This window comes from Xiphophorus couchianus, chromosome 9, assembly GCF_001444195.1.
Source record: "Xiphophorus couchianus chromosome 9, X_couchianus-1.0, whole genome shotgun sequence".
Classification (NCBI taxonomy): Eukaryota; Metazoa; Chordata; class Actinopteri; order Cyprinodontiformes; family Poeciliidae; genus Xiphophorus; species Xiphophorus couchianus.
Genome location: NC_040236.1, coordinates 13,803,793 through 13,817,154, shown reverse-complemented (window position 1 = coordinate 13,817,154; position 13,362 = coordinate 13,803,793). Strand labels below are relative to the sequence as shown.

At 37.1% G+C, this 13,362-nt stretch overlaps 1 protein-coding gene across 1 annotated transcript; it reads left to right on the top strand.

Annotated features, from left to right (window-relative positions):
- Positions 1 to 3,598: 3,598 nt before the first annotated feature.
- Positions 3,599 to 12,636, top strand: gclm (glutamate-cysteine ligase, modifier subunit). Its single transcript, XM_028027789.1, has 8 exons — positions 3,599 to 3,737; positions 3,873 to 4,056; positions 6,244 to 6,306; positions 7,705 to 7,789; positions 8,148 to 8,204; positions 8,290 to 8,492; positions 10,447 to 10,561; positions 11,418 to 12,636. The coding sequence occupies exons 2-8, from the start codon at positions 3,919 to 3,921 to the stop codon at positions 11,585 to 11,587; spliced, it is 831 nt and encodes a 276-aa protein (XP_027883590.1). The 5' UTR covers positions 3,599 to 3,737; positions 3,873 to 3,918; the 3' UTR covers positions 11,588 to 12,636.
- Positions 12,637 to 13,362: the final 726 nt, after the last annotated feature.

Here is a 13,362-nt window from a genome sequence, read left to right as displayed (position 1 = left end):
AATTTCAGGACAGAACAGAGAGTGAAAGTAATTGTTCTGAATCTTACTCAATACCCTGTTTTTTTCTCTCTCTTCTGATGCTGGGTTGTTGCAACAGGCCTTTTTATTAGAAGACACTCTGACATGTCTCTGTTGGATATCTCGGCTGGATTCCAGCGGCATCAGATTTGGGGTTTCTGTATGATAATGAACTGTAGCGTTCTGAGCAGGTTGCAGTAATCAGCACCCGTTGATGAGCTGCCATGTATTAAATGATCTGGAGGCTTTTGAAAGCAACAGATTTAACATGCTCCTGCACTGTGGTTTATAGTGGTTTACTTTAAATTTTGTTTGTCACATAAAACCTTTTTTTGCAATAAAAAGCAGTGTTTACAGTGTTTTCTAGTCTTTTTTTTCTCTTACTCAATCTAACAGTACGTTTTAAACAATGTGCTGCACATATGAAGAAAAAAGAAAACATGTTGTGCAATACATGTACAAAAACATGACGGTGAAAAAAGCTTAATGGACATTTTAATGTTTTTTATCATACAGTTTTAATCAAGTTCTTTCGTTTTATTGTTTTTATAAATATATTTTTTAAAGCTTAAATGGGAAGCTGAAGTAGTTTCACTAAACCACTTTCAGGCCTGATAAGTGTCAGACTTTTATTTCTCTGCTGCATAAATGAAGGAAACTATTGCGAACATGCCAAAACCACTCAAAAAGCAGATTTAGACCAGACCCAGAGGTCACCAAAGGTCGCAGAAGGACACCTAAAGCACTGCAGATCTCATTTGCCTCCAAAATGACGTCCATTTTAGAGTTTCAAGGTGTAAACCTCCTGCTGATTAACGACTCTTCTCACAGTTGCCAAACACATCCTGATGAACATTTGAGATGCTGTGGAGTGACCTTGAGCAGTGCATTTAAATCCCTCCATTGCAGCTAACTTAAAAATAATTCTGCAAAGACGAATGGGCCAGGTCATACTCTTATTATTTAGCATTATCTTGAGCAATTTGAGAACTGAGAATCTGTCCAACTTTCTAACATCACTGAACCTAAGCAATTGTCTTTTAAATGTTTTCAGTACAATGAAAAATCTGTGGCTCCTTGTGCTTAGGGAAAGGATTTCCTCAACCTCAGCTTCTTTGGCCTTTTGTTTGTTTTGACTGCTTGGGGAAAGAAGTTCAGAGTACAATAATGGCCAAAGGTTTTGGCATTGGCGCAAATGTTGTGTTTGGCAAACTTTGTAACTTCAGCTTTTTAAGATGACAGTTTTGTATTTATTCTACAGATTGATCTGATGTATTATAATAATTGCAAAGAGCTCCATTAGCTCAAAAAGTTTACTTAGTAATATAAAATGTTTCAAGATATTAAAGACCTGATAAAAAACAGATGAAAAAACACATTATAGTTCACCCTTAAATCCCTTCATATTCTCTAGCACTATTATTTAAAGAGGTGGAGGTTTTATTACCTGGAAAAGGTTTTCTTCAACATCTAGCTACAAGTTAAGAGGTTCATTACAGAATGGTGCCACCATTGCAGAGCTTGCTTAACATCAGCAGCAGGTTGATAAGAAGTGAAAATATTTGGACAACAGCGTTGTGATAAAAGAAGGCACCAATGTAACCCCTTCTGTCCAACAAAAACATCAAGGACAGAGACTGTTCAGGAAGACAGATAATGGATAAAAAGAAACTGGTCCAGAGTTGTTTCCCTGATAAACGAATAAATCCCCCTAATAATTGTTTAGAACATCTGGAAAATCACTTATCTGGCAAAAAAGGTCAGTATTACCATGACTTATGTGTCCTGCCAAAAAGTGAAGCTTCTTGATGCATCCCATGTGTGGTTGTTTCCCATAAATCGGAGCAGACTTACTCACAACTTTACCACAAGACAATGGCAAGGACTGGGAGGTGTATCCAGAAATCCTCTGAGAGCAAATTCTTTCACCATTTATGTTGAGACGATCTGCCTTCTTCCCATCCTAATCACAAAGCGAAAATGATAAAGAAGTGGCTCACATTAATAGCATTGGAATTTTTGACTACTGTCCAGGAATTTCCAGGAATCCTTGTAAATTTGGGGTAATTTTTTTTTTTTTTTTTTAAACAGACACACAGAAGCAAATAAAACTGCTTAAAGCCCAATACTGACATAGACCAGTCAGGATTTTGCCAAAAGTTCATATTTAGAAGTTATGAAGAAAAGGAATCAACACTGTTAATACTGATTATTCACATCTGGTCTTCAGTTGTTCAATGTACTGAGTTTGGATTTCACGTGACAAGTCAGTATAAAGTGGTAGATGATATTGAAGAAGAAGGAAAATTAAGTTTTCCAATGCTTAAAAAATCAGAAGAATATGGTGGGCATCTTAAGTCTCTTTACTCTACCACTCTTAAATAAAATTCAGTGCAACCATTTGCCTGAATTAGTAACCTAAATAGCTCAGGAGCACCAAGCAGTATTCACTGCAAGCAGCACAGCACAGCTTCCCTCTCTTTCATGGTACTGTATGGCCAGATTGCAAGGTTTACAGTAGTATTTTAACAAATATTTCAAGAATTTAAGAAGTATTTAAAACATGTTAAAACAAACACATGGGATGAGATGAAAAACTGAATTCTAAACACTTTAAACACAGAAGAAAGCAGGCAAAAAGACAAAATTGCTAAGAAAAAAAAATATCCACAAAATAAAACTTTGAAAGGTTACACTTTTTAGAAATGTGATGTCTATTTCAAAATAGATTATTTGAAACAAATAAATCCTTATGAAAAGTTGACTGCATAACATTTTTAAGAAACTGCTTTTCTCATAAAATTTAATTTTTCTTTCCACAATATTAATGATGATAATATTATTACTGTTCTCCGCAATATGAATATTTTGAATGTGCATAAACCAATACTTTCATTGTAGTAGGTACACTAACAATTTTAAGACACTTCAAAGAATTACCTTAAAAAACAGCTGTTTTTTTGTTTACTGAAGGAACAATAATTATTCTGCTTGTACAAAGGCTTTGTCACCTTTTGACATAATGTAACTGTATTTGTGGTGACCACCTTAAGCCTTACCTTAGCAGGAACAGAGAAGACTGTCAGAGTTGATTGGAGAAGGAAATGAGCTAAATACATTTTTAAAAACTCATTAGAGGCTGAATTGTGATTGGGATGGGGAATCACCATCCTACAGAATTGGTTGGTTCTACTGCCTCCAACCAATTAAAAGACAAAATCTGAGATGCTGATGAAGTATAAAAGTCGCAAAGCAAGTAATCTAATCACCCATCTCCCGGTAACAAGCAGAGGTGCCAACTTCAAATTAAATTAAATTAAATTAAATTAAATTAAATTAAATTAAATTAAATTAAATTAAATTAATGCAAATATGCAGGAATTAGCATAATAGCTTCATTTCATAATTTGTCTTAAGACATGTAAGCACATAAAAACTTCACCGGTACACACAGTTCTATTAAAAGAAGCAAAAAAAATTGTCAGTACGATAATAACCATAAAAATGAAATTGTTTCGATCAAATTCAGGAGCCGTTCACCTTAACTCCATTAATACTGCGGCGTTGTCAAGTGAATGCAAACACAACAGCTCCATCTAGTGGTTTAACAGCAGCAGCGCAGTAATACACGTCTGAGGAGTTGGACGGATTCCTCCATGTGGGCGTGACCGACCGGCTAGGCTTCCATAACAGCCACTGATGTCGCTCTACAGCAGCAGGTGAGTGGCTGATTGCAAGTCATCCTGAACTCAGCAGTTTGGCAGCAGCAGGACCTTTTTGTCCTTATATCTGATGAGAGTTGTAGTCAGTCATTCAGTCACTGAGTGAAACGGCTTTGTCACGTTTCGACGCAGCAGAAACACTGTTTAGCGACTCGTTAGCTTAGCAACCGAAAGCCACATGGATCTTCAAAACACCAAGACTAACGATGAGGGGAAGGAGTTGCTGAACCACGGCAAGACCCTCCGACTCCACACCGGGAATTTAGTGAACCGGAGCCGGCTGAAGAAGAAGTGTCCCGGCTCTCCCAGCGAGGAGGTAAGGGAAGAATCGCAGAAAAACCTGCTAAGTCATTACTTAGCCTACTAGCTTAGCTTCCAAGTTAGGCTAGGCTACTAAATATTTAAACTGCTGTTTCAGACTGAATGAAGCAGGGTTAAGGTAAACAATAGTACTATTTGTAGCTGTTTCAGGTCATGAATGAAACATTTTATGAGAATATTTATGATAAACCATTAAAGTGAATAGTTTACAGACTGCAGTATCTTATCAATGATTGTTGTAGGCACACTTTGAGTGTAGAGCTACACAGACCAAGCAGGTGACTTATTTCACCTGTAAATAAATGGTTATCTGGCACAAACGTTATTACAAGTGAGGCCAACAAGCTAGGACTGGGAGTTTGTGTTGTCCAATAACATGTCCAGTATGATGAAAGAATCCTGTCAAGACAGCAAAGTAATAAGTTTCTAAATATTTTATCAATTGAAAGGTTCCAACCATGTCGTCTTTACTCTTATTGGAAATACAGGAATTCCTCAAGGCTGTGTGCTGAGCACTGTCAGCTTTGCATTATTCAGAGAATAATTAAACTTCATTGTATAATTTGCTGACACATCAGTGGTAAGTCTAATCACACCTGACAATAAGGAAACCCACAGGAACAAAGTAGAGCATGTTACTGAGAGAAAGGGAGAGAAGATTTCTAATTCTTCTAGGAAAAAAAATACTCTTTATAATAAACTTTATCCTACAGAAATCTGATGAAGGCACAGCACCCACGCAGACTGATAGTCAACTTTTATAGGGTCACAGTGAAGAGCCATCTCAGCTGCCTTACTTCTGCTGAGTGAGAACCTCTGCACAGAACAACACGACTCCCTAAATCATCACTACTTAGATTCTGTGCCTGTACACTCGTCCTCCAGACTCTGAGACGTTGACTTCTGTTTTAAACGAAACACAAAGGGGTAAGATCACTTGCAAAAGGTTTTGAACAACCTTTCTCAGTTCAAAAGGTGAACAACTGAGAAACCATGTTGTTCTTTTTCCTCCTTCGCCTGGCTAACTTGGGTAACACATCTTCTCATTCAAGAGTAGCTTAGCATCAGCAGTCAATCAGTGGTAGCCCATTTCCCGGGTACGTGTGTGTGTCGGCTTTTGAAGCTGTAAATCCACTTGCAATAGTGGATTCACTGTGAATTTCTCTCAGACCTCTTGAATGCACCAGGCTGTGGTCAGCTGACAAGTCAGCAGATATTCTCATTATTGTTTTAGTCCATAACATAGCATTTCTGTTTTAAAAACATCTTTTTAATAGTTTTATGTAATATTCTAATTTTCCAAGGAGCCACATTTTGAGCTAATGCTAGCTTTAAACAATAATAACAATAAAAATGTCCAGAGATAAACCCTTAAAATCCACCTTTCTGTCTAATGCATCAGTATGATAAAATGTAAATTTACTGCAAAATTTACATTTTGAAGTAAATTACTGAAATAAATACACCTTTTTTTGATGCTACTCTTTTTTTCCATAAAGGCTTCTCGAAATTTCATTTTAAAATGTATGATGAGATAAGCTGAGACTAGTAGCTATATGTTTAATGTTTAACTTTTTGCAAGTGATCTTTTTATGATGTCACCATTGCCTTAGATTAATCAGCTAAAGCCGTTGCTGACGGGTATATTGAGGTTTTATGTGGTGCCTGTTTACAAAGAGGGCTTGGCTGAAGTTTCTCCAGCTCCCTTCATTGTCTTAATGTTGTTTGAAGTTTATCCTCCAAACCATGACACAGCAGGTACAGTCCCCATCACACCTTGGGGATAAGTTGTTCTTCAGGCTTATAATAACCATTATCAAGGGCAAAGGTTGGAATGTGCTCACTTGGACGTAGTGCTCAAAACAATGAGACAGCACTTTTAATCTTTTAATACCGGGTCACTAAAAGTCAAATTTAGTGACACTACATTAGTTTATTGAGCAGACACATGAGTTTTGTTTTGCTACTTTATAATTATGTTGTAATTTTTATTACAGCAGGTTAATATTGTCAATATTTTGATCGTTAAGAGCGTTGCAGTTTCACTTTTCTGACGTGACTTTGTGTGCTACATCAGTGACGTCTGATGCAGCTATCCTACTCGTGTTTTCTCTTTGTAAATAGATTCACACATTTTTCTGAGTGATATTTAAGCTTCAACTCTGTGTTTAATTTTATTTAGCTTCGAGACTGCATCCAAGCCACGCTGAGTGACTGGTTGTCGACGGCCAAACCCACAAACACGGTGAGTAGACGGCTTTTTTCTTTCTTTTTGTTTGTTTGTTTGTTTAGAAATAACTGTTTGCATTGATTGTGTTGTATTAATCACATGAACTGCATGTGAACGATGTGCTGCCTCGGCTATTTGGATCGCAGTGTTTGTTAAAGTAAAATAACAGCAGCGGTGGCTGTCAAAGGAAGCCTGTGGGCTCTCTGAACAGAAGCTGTCACAGTGGATGTTCATGCCGCACTGCCTGCCAAAGGCGCCTTTCCAAACATGCATCTGTTTGCTGGGTGAAAGGAAGAGGTGAGGGTGGAAATCTTTTGTCACAGGAGGTTCGGAGGCTCTCATTAAACGGTGCTACTTTTACTGTATAGTGATTCTGTTAATCAAATATATTCAGAGGAGAATAAAACCAGATGCATTAGGCTGCAGGGTATGAGCCCTGCTGAACTTGCTCCAGCTCTGCTTGTTTAGCTGATCTCACCTAATCTGCCTCAGCTTTTATCATCTCACCCAGCAGACTCAGCCAGAGATGGGGGAGGTCTGGACGGTGAGGGGTCTTATACCCCCGAAAAACTCACGTGACTCTTTTCCTGTAGGGAAATGTTGAACGGCATAACTAAGGGCCAGTCATGGGTTCTGGTTTCACTCGTCTGTCTATTCCTTGGTATTAAGCAACGTGTGTGTAAGACGTTGTAACACTTTAGCAGCTTCAGAAGATTCTCATACACATTTATTTACAGTTTTCATTGCCAGAGCTTTTACTTGTGCTATTTTTCTTTTAAACTTATGGCATCTGAATCGATCAGAAAATTATTTTCAATATTTTCTCTTTTGCTTTTACATTATTACTCTTCATTATCTGAAAAACAGTAGTGGGTTGTAATATGAAGCAAGTTAAGCAGAGTGGATTATCCCTTAAGTATCCTGCCTTCTTCAGATTGATCTCAGATGGGTGCAGGAAGTGTCTCACTAGGGCTATTTTAGCCAACCAGCTGTTGGGGAACAAGGTACATTAAAACACATTTGTTTGTCTTTGTTTTCGATGTTTAAAACATATAATGTCTTTGTTACTTGATTGCAAATAAATCTCTTTTCTTAATAACTGAATATTGAATTCAATGTTCCAGCTTTTTGCTTCACTGCAGTGCAGAATTTTTTTTTTTTAATTAATATTTTAACAATATAATATGTACTACTTTTGATTACTTTAGTAGCCAGATGCTCTTGTTTGTGAATATAATTAAAGTTTTGGATTTTAATTTACTTGGATAATAAGTTTTCCAGTCTAGAAGAAAGAGAAAATTTATATTTTTTCCCCATGTAGGTAGCTTTTGAGAACTTTCTGAATACTCTGTATGAGTAACAAATGAAACATTTTTACATGCAGTTTTTGATAAGACATTTCCTGTTGAACAGGGCTTTCCAGACACACTGGACTGCTCCATTCCTGAGGCGACAGATGCCATCACACCTGAAGAAAGGGACGAGGTGAAGATTTCAGGTCAGCGCTGTTTTGCTGCATTCCACCTGCTGTCGAACTCAGAAGTATTGGAGTAATCAGACTCTGTTTTAGATTAGCATTTAAATTCAGGCTTTTCCCCCCTAAAAATGTAATCCAACCTAAAGCTGTCCATTTTTTCACTTTTGTTTTTTTTGTACCAAATGCTAATGAATCACCAGTCAGGAATCATTGCTGGCAATTTCATAAAGACTCTACGCATGAAGCATAATTTTTTAATTTGTGTATATACTGTATGTAAATGAAAACTACAAATATCTGTGGCACAAATTTGAGCTCAGCAGATGAAACAGCTGCAGTTGGTCGAGGACGATCTGCTGACTGATGTTTGTTTTTGCAGCGAAGCTTTTTCTCTGTGAGTCGGGTCAGTCGGCCATCAGGGATGCCGTGGAGATGGGTGAGCTTCATATTGCTTCAATAAGATATTAATAATGCCACAGACTTTTTTTTTTTTTAATCGGTTTTATTTTTCTCACCTACAGCTTGCCAGACGTTGGCAGTTTCCCAGCTCGACTCTGTCATCATAGCCCCCCCTGGGACTGTGGAGGGTGACAGCCAGAGCCTGGCTCACCTGCAGCTGGCGTGGGAGGAGCTGGAAACTCTGGTGAGGAAGCAGAAGATCGCAGCAATCGGCACGTCTGACCTGGACAAAGAGCTGCTGGAGCAGCTCTACAACTGGGCCCAGGTAGCTGAGAATCTGTTGTCTCTGAGCTGTGAAAGTGGTAATAAGTCAGAAAGATGCAGAAAGAAACCTCCAAAGCAGGCAAGGATATCTGCATTGTTTTAAACACATAATTTAATTTTGATGTCAGTAGCAGCAGGAGTAACTCTCCTACTGCAACAATACAAGTATGGAGAAAACAATCATGGCAAGTGCTTCATGTCCTGCACCTGAAATGCAACAAAAATTCAGTCATCACCAAATAAAAGGTTTTGTCCTAGTTTGGCTGATTGAGGAGAAATATTCCCTCTGGTTGGACAAGACTAAACTTGGTGTGGAAGTACATGATAGCCTGGGAGAGAAGGAAACTGTCAATAAAAACTGAAAGGTTGATAGAGACACTTCACCCAAGTCCTCCAAAATAAAATCCACAAAGGAAACACTGAAAGCGCTCACTCTTTGTTAATTTTCCTTCTTTTGATCCCGTTCCAAAAACACCTAACAGACAGAATTATCTCAGTTTGAGGACGAATGTTAGGTAATTTAGACGAGATAAGAAGGAATTTAAAATACCAAAACTAAGCAACTCAAAAAGGAATAGATGGACTTTGATAGGTGTTTGTTTAATCTAGAAAAGTTTACAATTTTATTTAAGTATTTTCATGTCACTTACATGGAAAAAGGTAAGAAAGAATGGGAAACATTTGTATTTCCAGACTTTATCTGCTGAGTCAGTAACTTGGTGAATGTTTTAAAATAGAAAACTGTGCATGCACAAAAGAAAACCACTGGGAAACTTTAAGCATGCATAGATCCAAGCACATTACACCCCAGTCAACGTGAAGCTGAAATATGCATGTCCATCATCTACTTCCACTTTATCCTGCAGGAGTTGTTTTCTTTAATGCACTCTCCAGCTCACCAGTCCAGCACAGGCCAACTCGGAAACATCCAGAATAAACAGCCATGCACACAAACACTTTTTACATAAAGTGTTAAGCAAATACATGTAAACCCGTTCAGTGTGTGCGATTCTTCAGGCTACATGGTCAAATGTCATGTATTCTCGAGGAAAGAAGAGGAACTTGAGTTGAAGACACTTTTAACTGAGCCGTGTGAAAACACCGAGTCAGCAACTATTCAGACTTTGTAGAAAATCATTAATGTGATGATTCATGTACATTGTGCCAGCTTTTTGTTTTGCTCCCAACCACAATGTTTGACTAAATCGTGTCAGGCTACATCAACACAGTGTTGGATAAAAGCCTTTGCACACAGCAAACCTTTATGGTACCTGGATGGAACAGAAAAGCCTCCTATCAGCATGAACATCCTGTGATGAAGACCATAGAAATATGTGAGCAGCTCAAACCTCCAATTACGGGTGAACCGGATCTGGCCAGCAATAATTTTCACATCGTTGACAGTTTCCCCAACATGGACGCCGGGTCCAATAAGTGTAGAAACATGTTTCTATGAGGCAGTGAACATTTCCACACTTGATAGTAACTCATCTGAACTTTTCATCTGGAAAGAGGCGTAACAATACATTTCATGAGCACAGACTGTTTGTACATAAAATATTAATTTCATAAATCTTTTATGTTTGGAGTTACTGACTCTAAACTATGATCATAAAACTTGTAATGTTTAGAGAGATTGTTCAAATGATTGAACAAGTAATGGCAAAAATAAATCATGTTATGTTTAAAGTATAAACTTACTATTTTTTTCTTTTGGAAATGTTACTTTGATCTTCTTTATTTTTGTTTTATAGCCTGTAATTTATCAAGATGTTTGTGGCTTGACTATGTCAGAAGCTTCTATTAGTCAAAACTCAGATTTAAAAATAAAATTGTGAAATTTCTTAGCAAATGGAGTCTTGAAAATAAATTGGTTTCTGAAAAACTTGTTGCAATCCTGTCTCTTTTTCCCTTATGTCGTATGAAATGAAACCATATGTCCTGTCCTGAACCAGGTGAAGCCCAGCAGTAATCAGGTGAACCTGGCCTCCTGCTGCGTGATGCCGCCCGATCTGACAGCCTTCGCCAAAGAGTTCGACATCCAGCTGCTCACACACAGCGACCCCAAAGGTGAAACCTGGTTTTGTTTTTTCTCTTCAGTCAGGCACTGAACTCACAACATAAGTTCACAGTGTGTATGTCACATAAGGAACATAAAATAATGAGGTAGATCATAAATTACAACAAACTATTAATCATATTTTTCCCAAAAATGCAAGACAGGTTGGGGATAAACAAGCTACACAAGTTAACCTTCACTATGTAGTAGATCAAACACATAAATGTAACGATCTCAATAAATAAATAAATAAATGCATGTTTCTAATAATGTATTCCAATTTTAACTTTCTTTCTATATAACTTTGCATATTAGAGAACAGAATTCAGTGTTATGCCCTGAAATCTGAGCACCTGAAACTCACAAACTACATTTTTATTTGTAGTTTGACACCCATTCAAACCCTTTGCAACAATCTGTTGCAAACATTCAGTCATTTTCACTTCCATGCAAGATAAACATTCCTTAGATGACTGTAATTGTCTTTCCTATCCTGACCAATCATATTGAAGCTTTCAAAATGCATCATTTAACTTCTTGAAAACATTTGATCTAGTATAAAACACAAAGTTTCTGCAAGATCTTAAAAATTATTTTCATTTTAGGACATATGTCTTTTAGCACAAACCAATTTTTCCCAACTACACCTGAAATTATATTTAGCTGTGTTTTTAAATCTGTGTGCTCATTCTTTCTTTTTTTTTTATTTCAACAATTTGTCATCAACATTTGTTCTTGAATAATTAGCTGGTGGCATTGTTTTTGTTCAGTGATGTTCACTGACTGCGTTATGACATTGTCATAAAGTATATTTTCTTTTATCTTTATGATTTGCGGTCAGCCTAATATGTTATATTTCTCTCCTAGAGCTGATGTCGACAGCCACATTCCAGGAGGCGATGCAGGAAGGAGCGTCGGGCCTGACCGCCACCGAATGGAGGCTGGAGTGGGTCCTCCGCTACTCCGTTATCGTCAAGAGCCGCGGCATCATCAAATCCAAGGGTTACCTGGTCAGCGCGAGGAGAGCGAGCCCCTAGCACTCAAACAGAGAGAAAGGGGGGAAGGAAAACACACGGATGAAGCCATTTTCCTCAGCTGTCATTCTCACACAGAAAGTTCCAGTTCCGATTAATGGACGCTGCAAGTCATGAAGTAATTAAAGTAATTTATCTCCCTGATAAAGTCACATCTTCCTTGTTTCTAACTTTAACAGAAGCACTTGGTGGTTACTAGTAACCCAACACTTTCGGTGAATCATCGCCAGCAGCAGCAGTGCACTGACAGCCGCTCAGAAACGCAGTAAATGATGTTTTATTACTGGAAACTGTTGGTTGCTAAACCTCGGTTCAATATGAAAGTTGTTTAATTGTGTCTTGATGTAAAGTGCCTCTCTACTGCCCCCTTCTGTTCTCAGACTTGCCTGCTTTCTACTTAATGTGTAGGAATGCAGCTATGAATATTGGGGAGTAAAACTATTATTGGTACTGTAAAGAAATAAATAAATAATTCTCTACTTTTGAACATATCTAATCCAGTTTAACAGATTTGGAGAACAATTATATTATTTTTTTTGGATTAGACAATTATCATTCCATTATTAAGCAAAACGCACAGATTAAAAACCCAAATGCAGTGGCTGAGTTTATTTCATGGTTAGATTTTGGGTAAGTATGCAGCTATGTATGTAGAAATGTGTAATTTATGCTTTCGAGATGTTTTTATAGCTATAATGATATGTTCAATCAGCTCATACACAGAAAACTAATCTGAGGCAAAGTAAAGCAATATTACCAGATTAACTAGCAGGCTTGTGTCCTTTATATGTTGTGATTACAGTACTGGAGACGTCACACAAAGAAGATGTGAACAATCTGTTTTTATTTTATTAAATACAACTGTACTTAGACGAGGTCCATGACTGAAAATTCAGTTTTATCAACATATTTAAAATGTCTTATCTGTATATTATGAATTGGCTTTATTAAAGTGATGAAAGTGTGTTTTTAGCTTTAAGACTCATCGGTCTTAAAGCGAGAAATAAATCTGTATGAAATGCAATTATTATAAAGTGATATATTTATCCTAATCAACTTGTTTAATATCTTGTTTTACACTAACTTTGTTTCCAACAATAACAAGTTGTATAATAAATTATTTAAAGATGTGTTAAAACATTGACACTACTCCCAATGCTCCTACACAGTGTGGTGGTGTGTCCTTCCTATTAACCTTCTTAATTTCCTTCATTCCTGGAATCCTTCTTTGTCTCTTTGTTTTTATGTTTACATATTTGTGTCCAGCCTTCTTTTTCTCTGTTCATCTTTTCCTGCTTCTGTAATTTTCTTACTGTCTTTCCTAATTTCCATGTTTTTGCTTCCCCCTCTTTTTTAAGTTTGTGTCCCTGTCGTTATTTTTATTTACTACTTTTCTTCCTTTCTTTTAGTGTTCCCTTGATTATTTTTAGGCAATTGAATAAATCCTTTTTTCTTTCCTTTCTTCAGGAGCTACATTTCTACCTTCTTTCCTCTTCTCCATATTTACTAATTTATTTTCCTCCTTGTTTTGTCCTTTTAATTCTTCCATCCACCTGTCCTAAATTTGTATATGTTCTTCACTTCTTTTCTGCCTTTTTCTCCATTGTTCCTTGTATGTCTTGTGTCCTAATTTTCTTCCTTCCGTTCTCTGCTACTCACAGGTTCAGTATTTTGAGCGCCTTTGCTTTGAACACATCTCCACATGAATGTATTATTAGTATATTTAAGTTTTAAAAAAGACCTGGGAAATCCGAATATAAGTTTTGTTCATGCCTCAT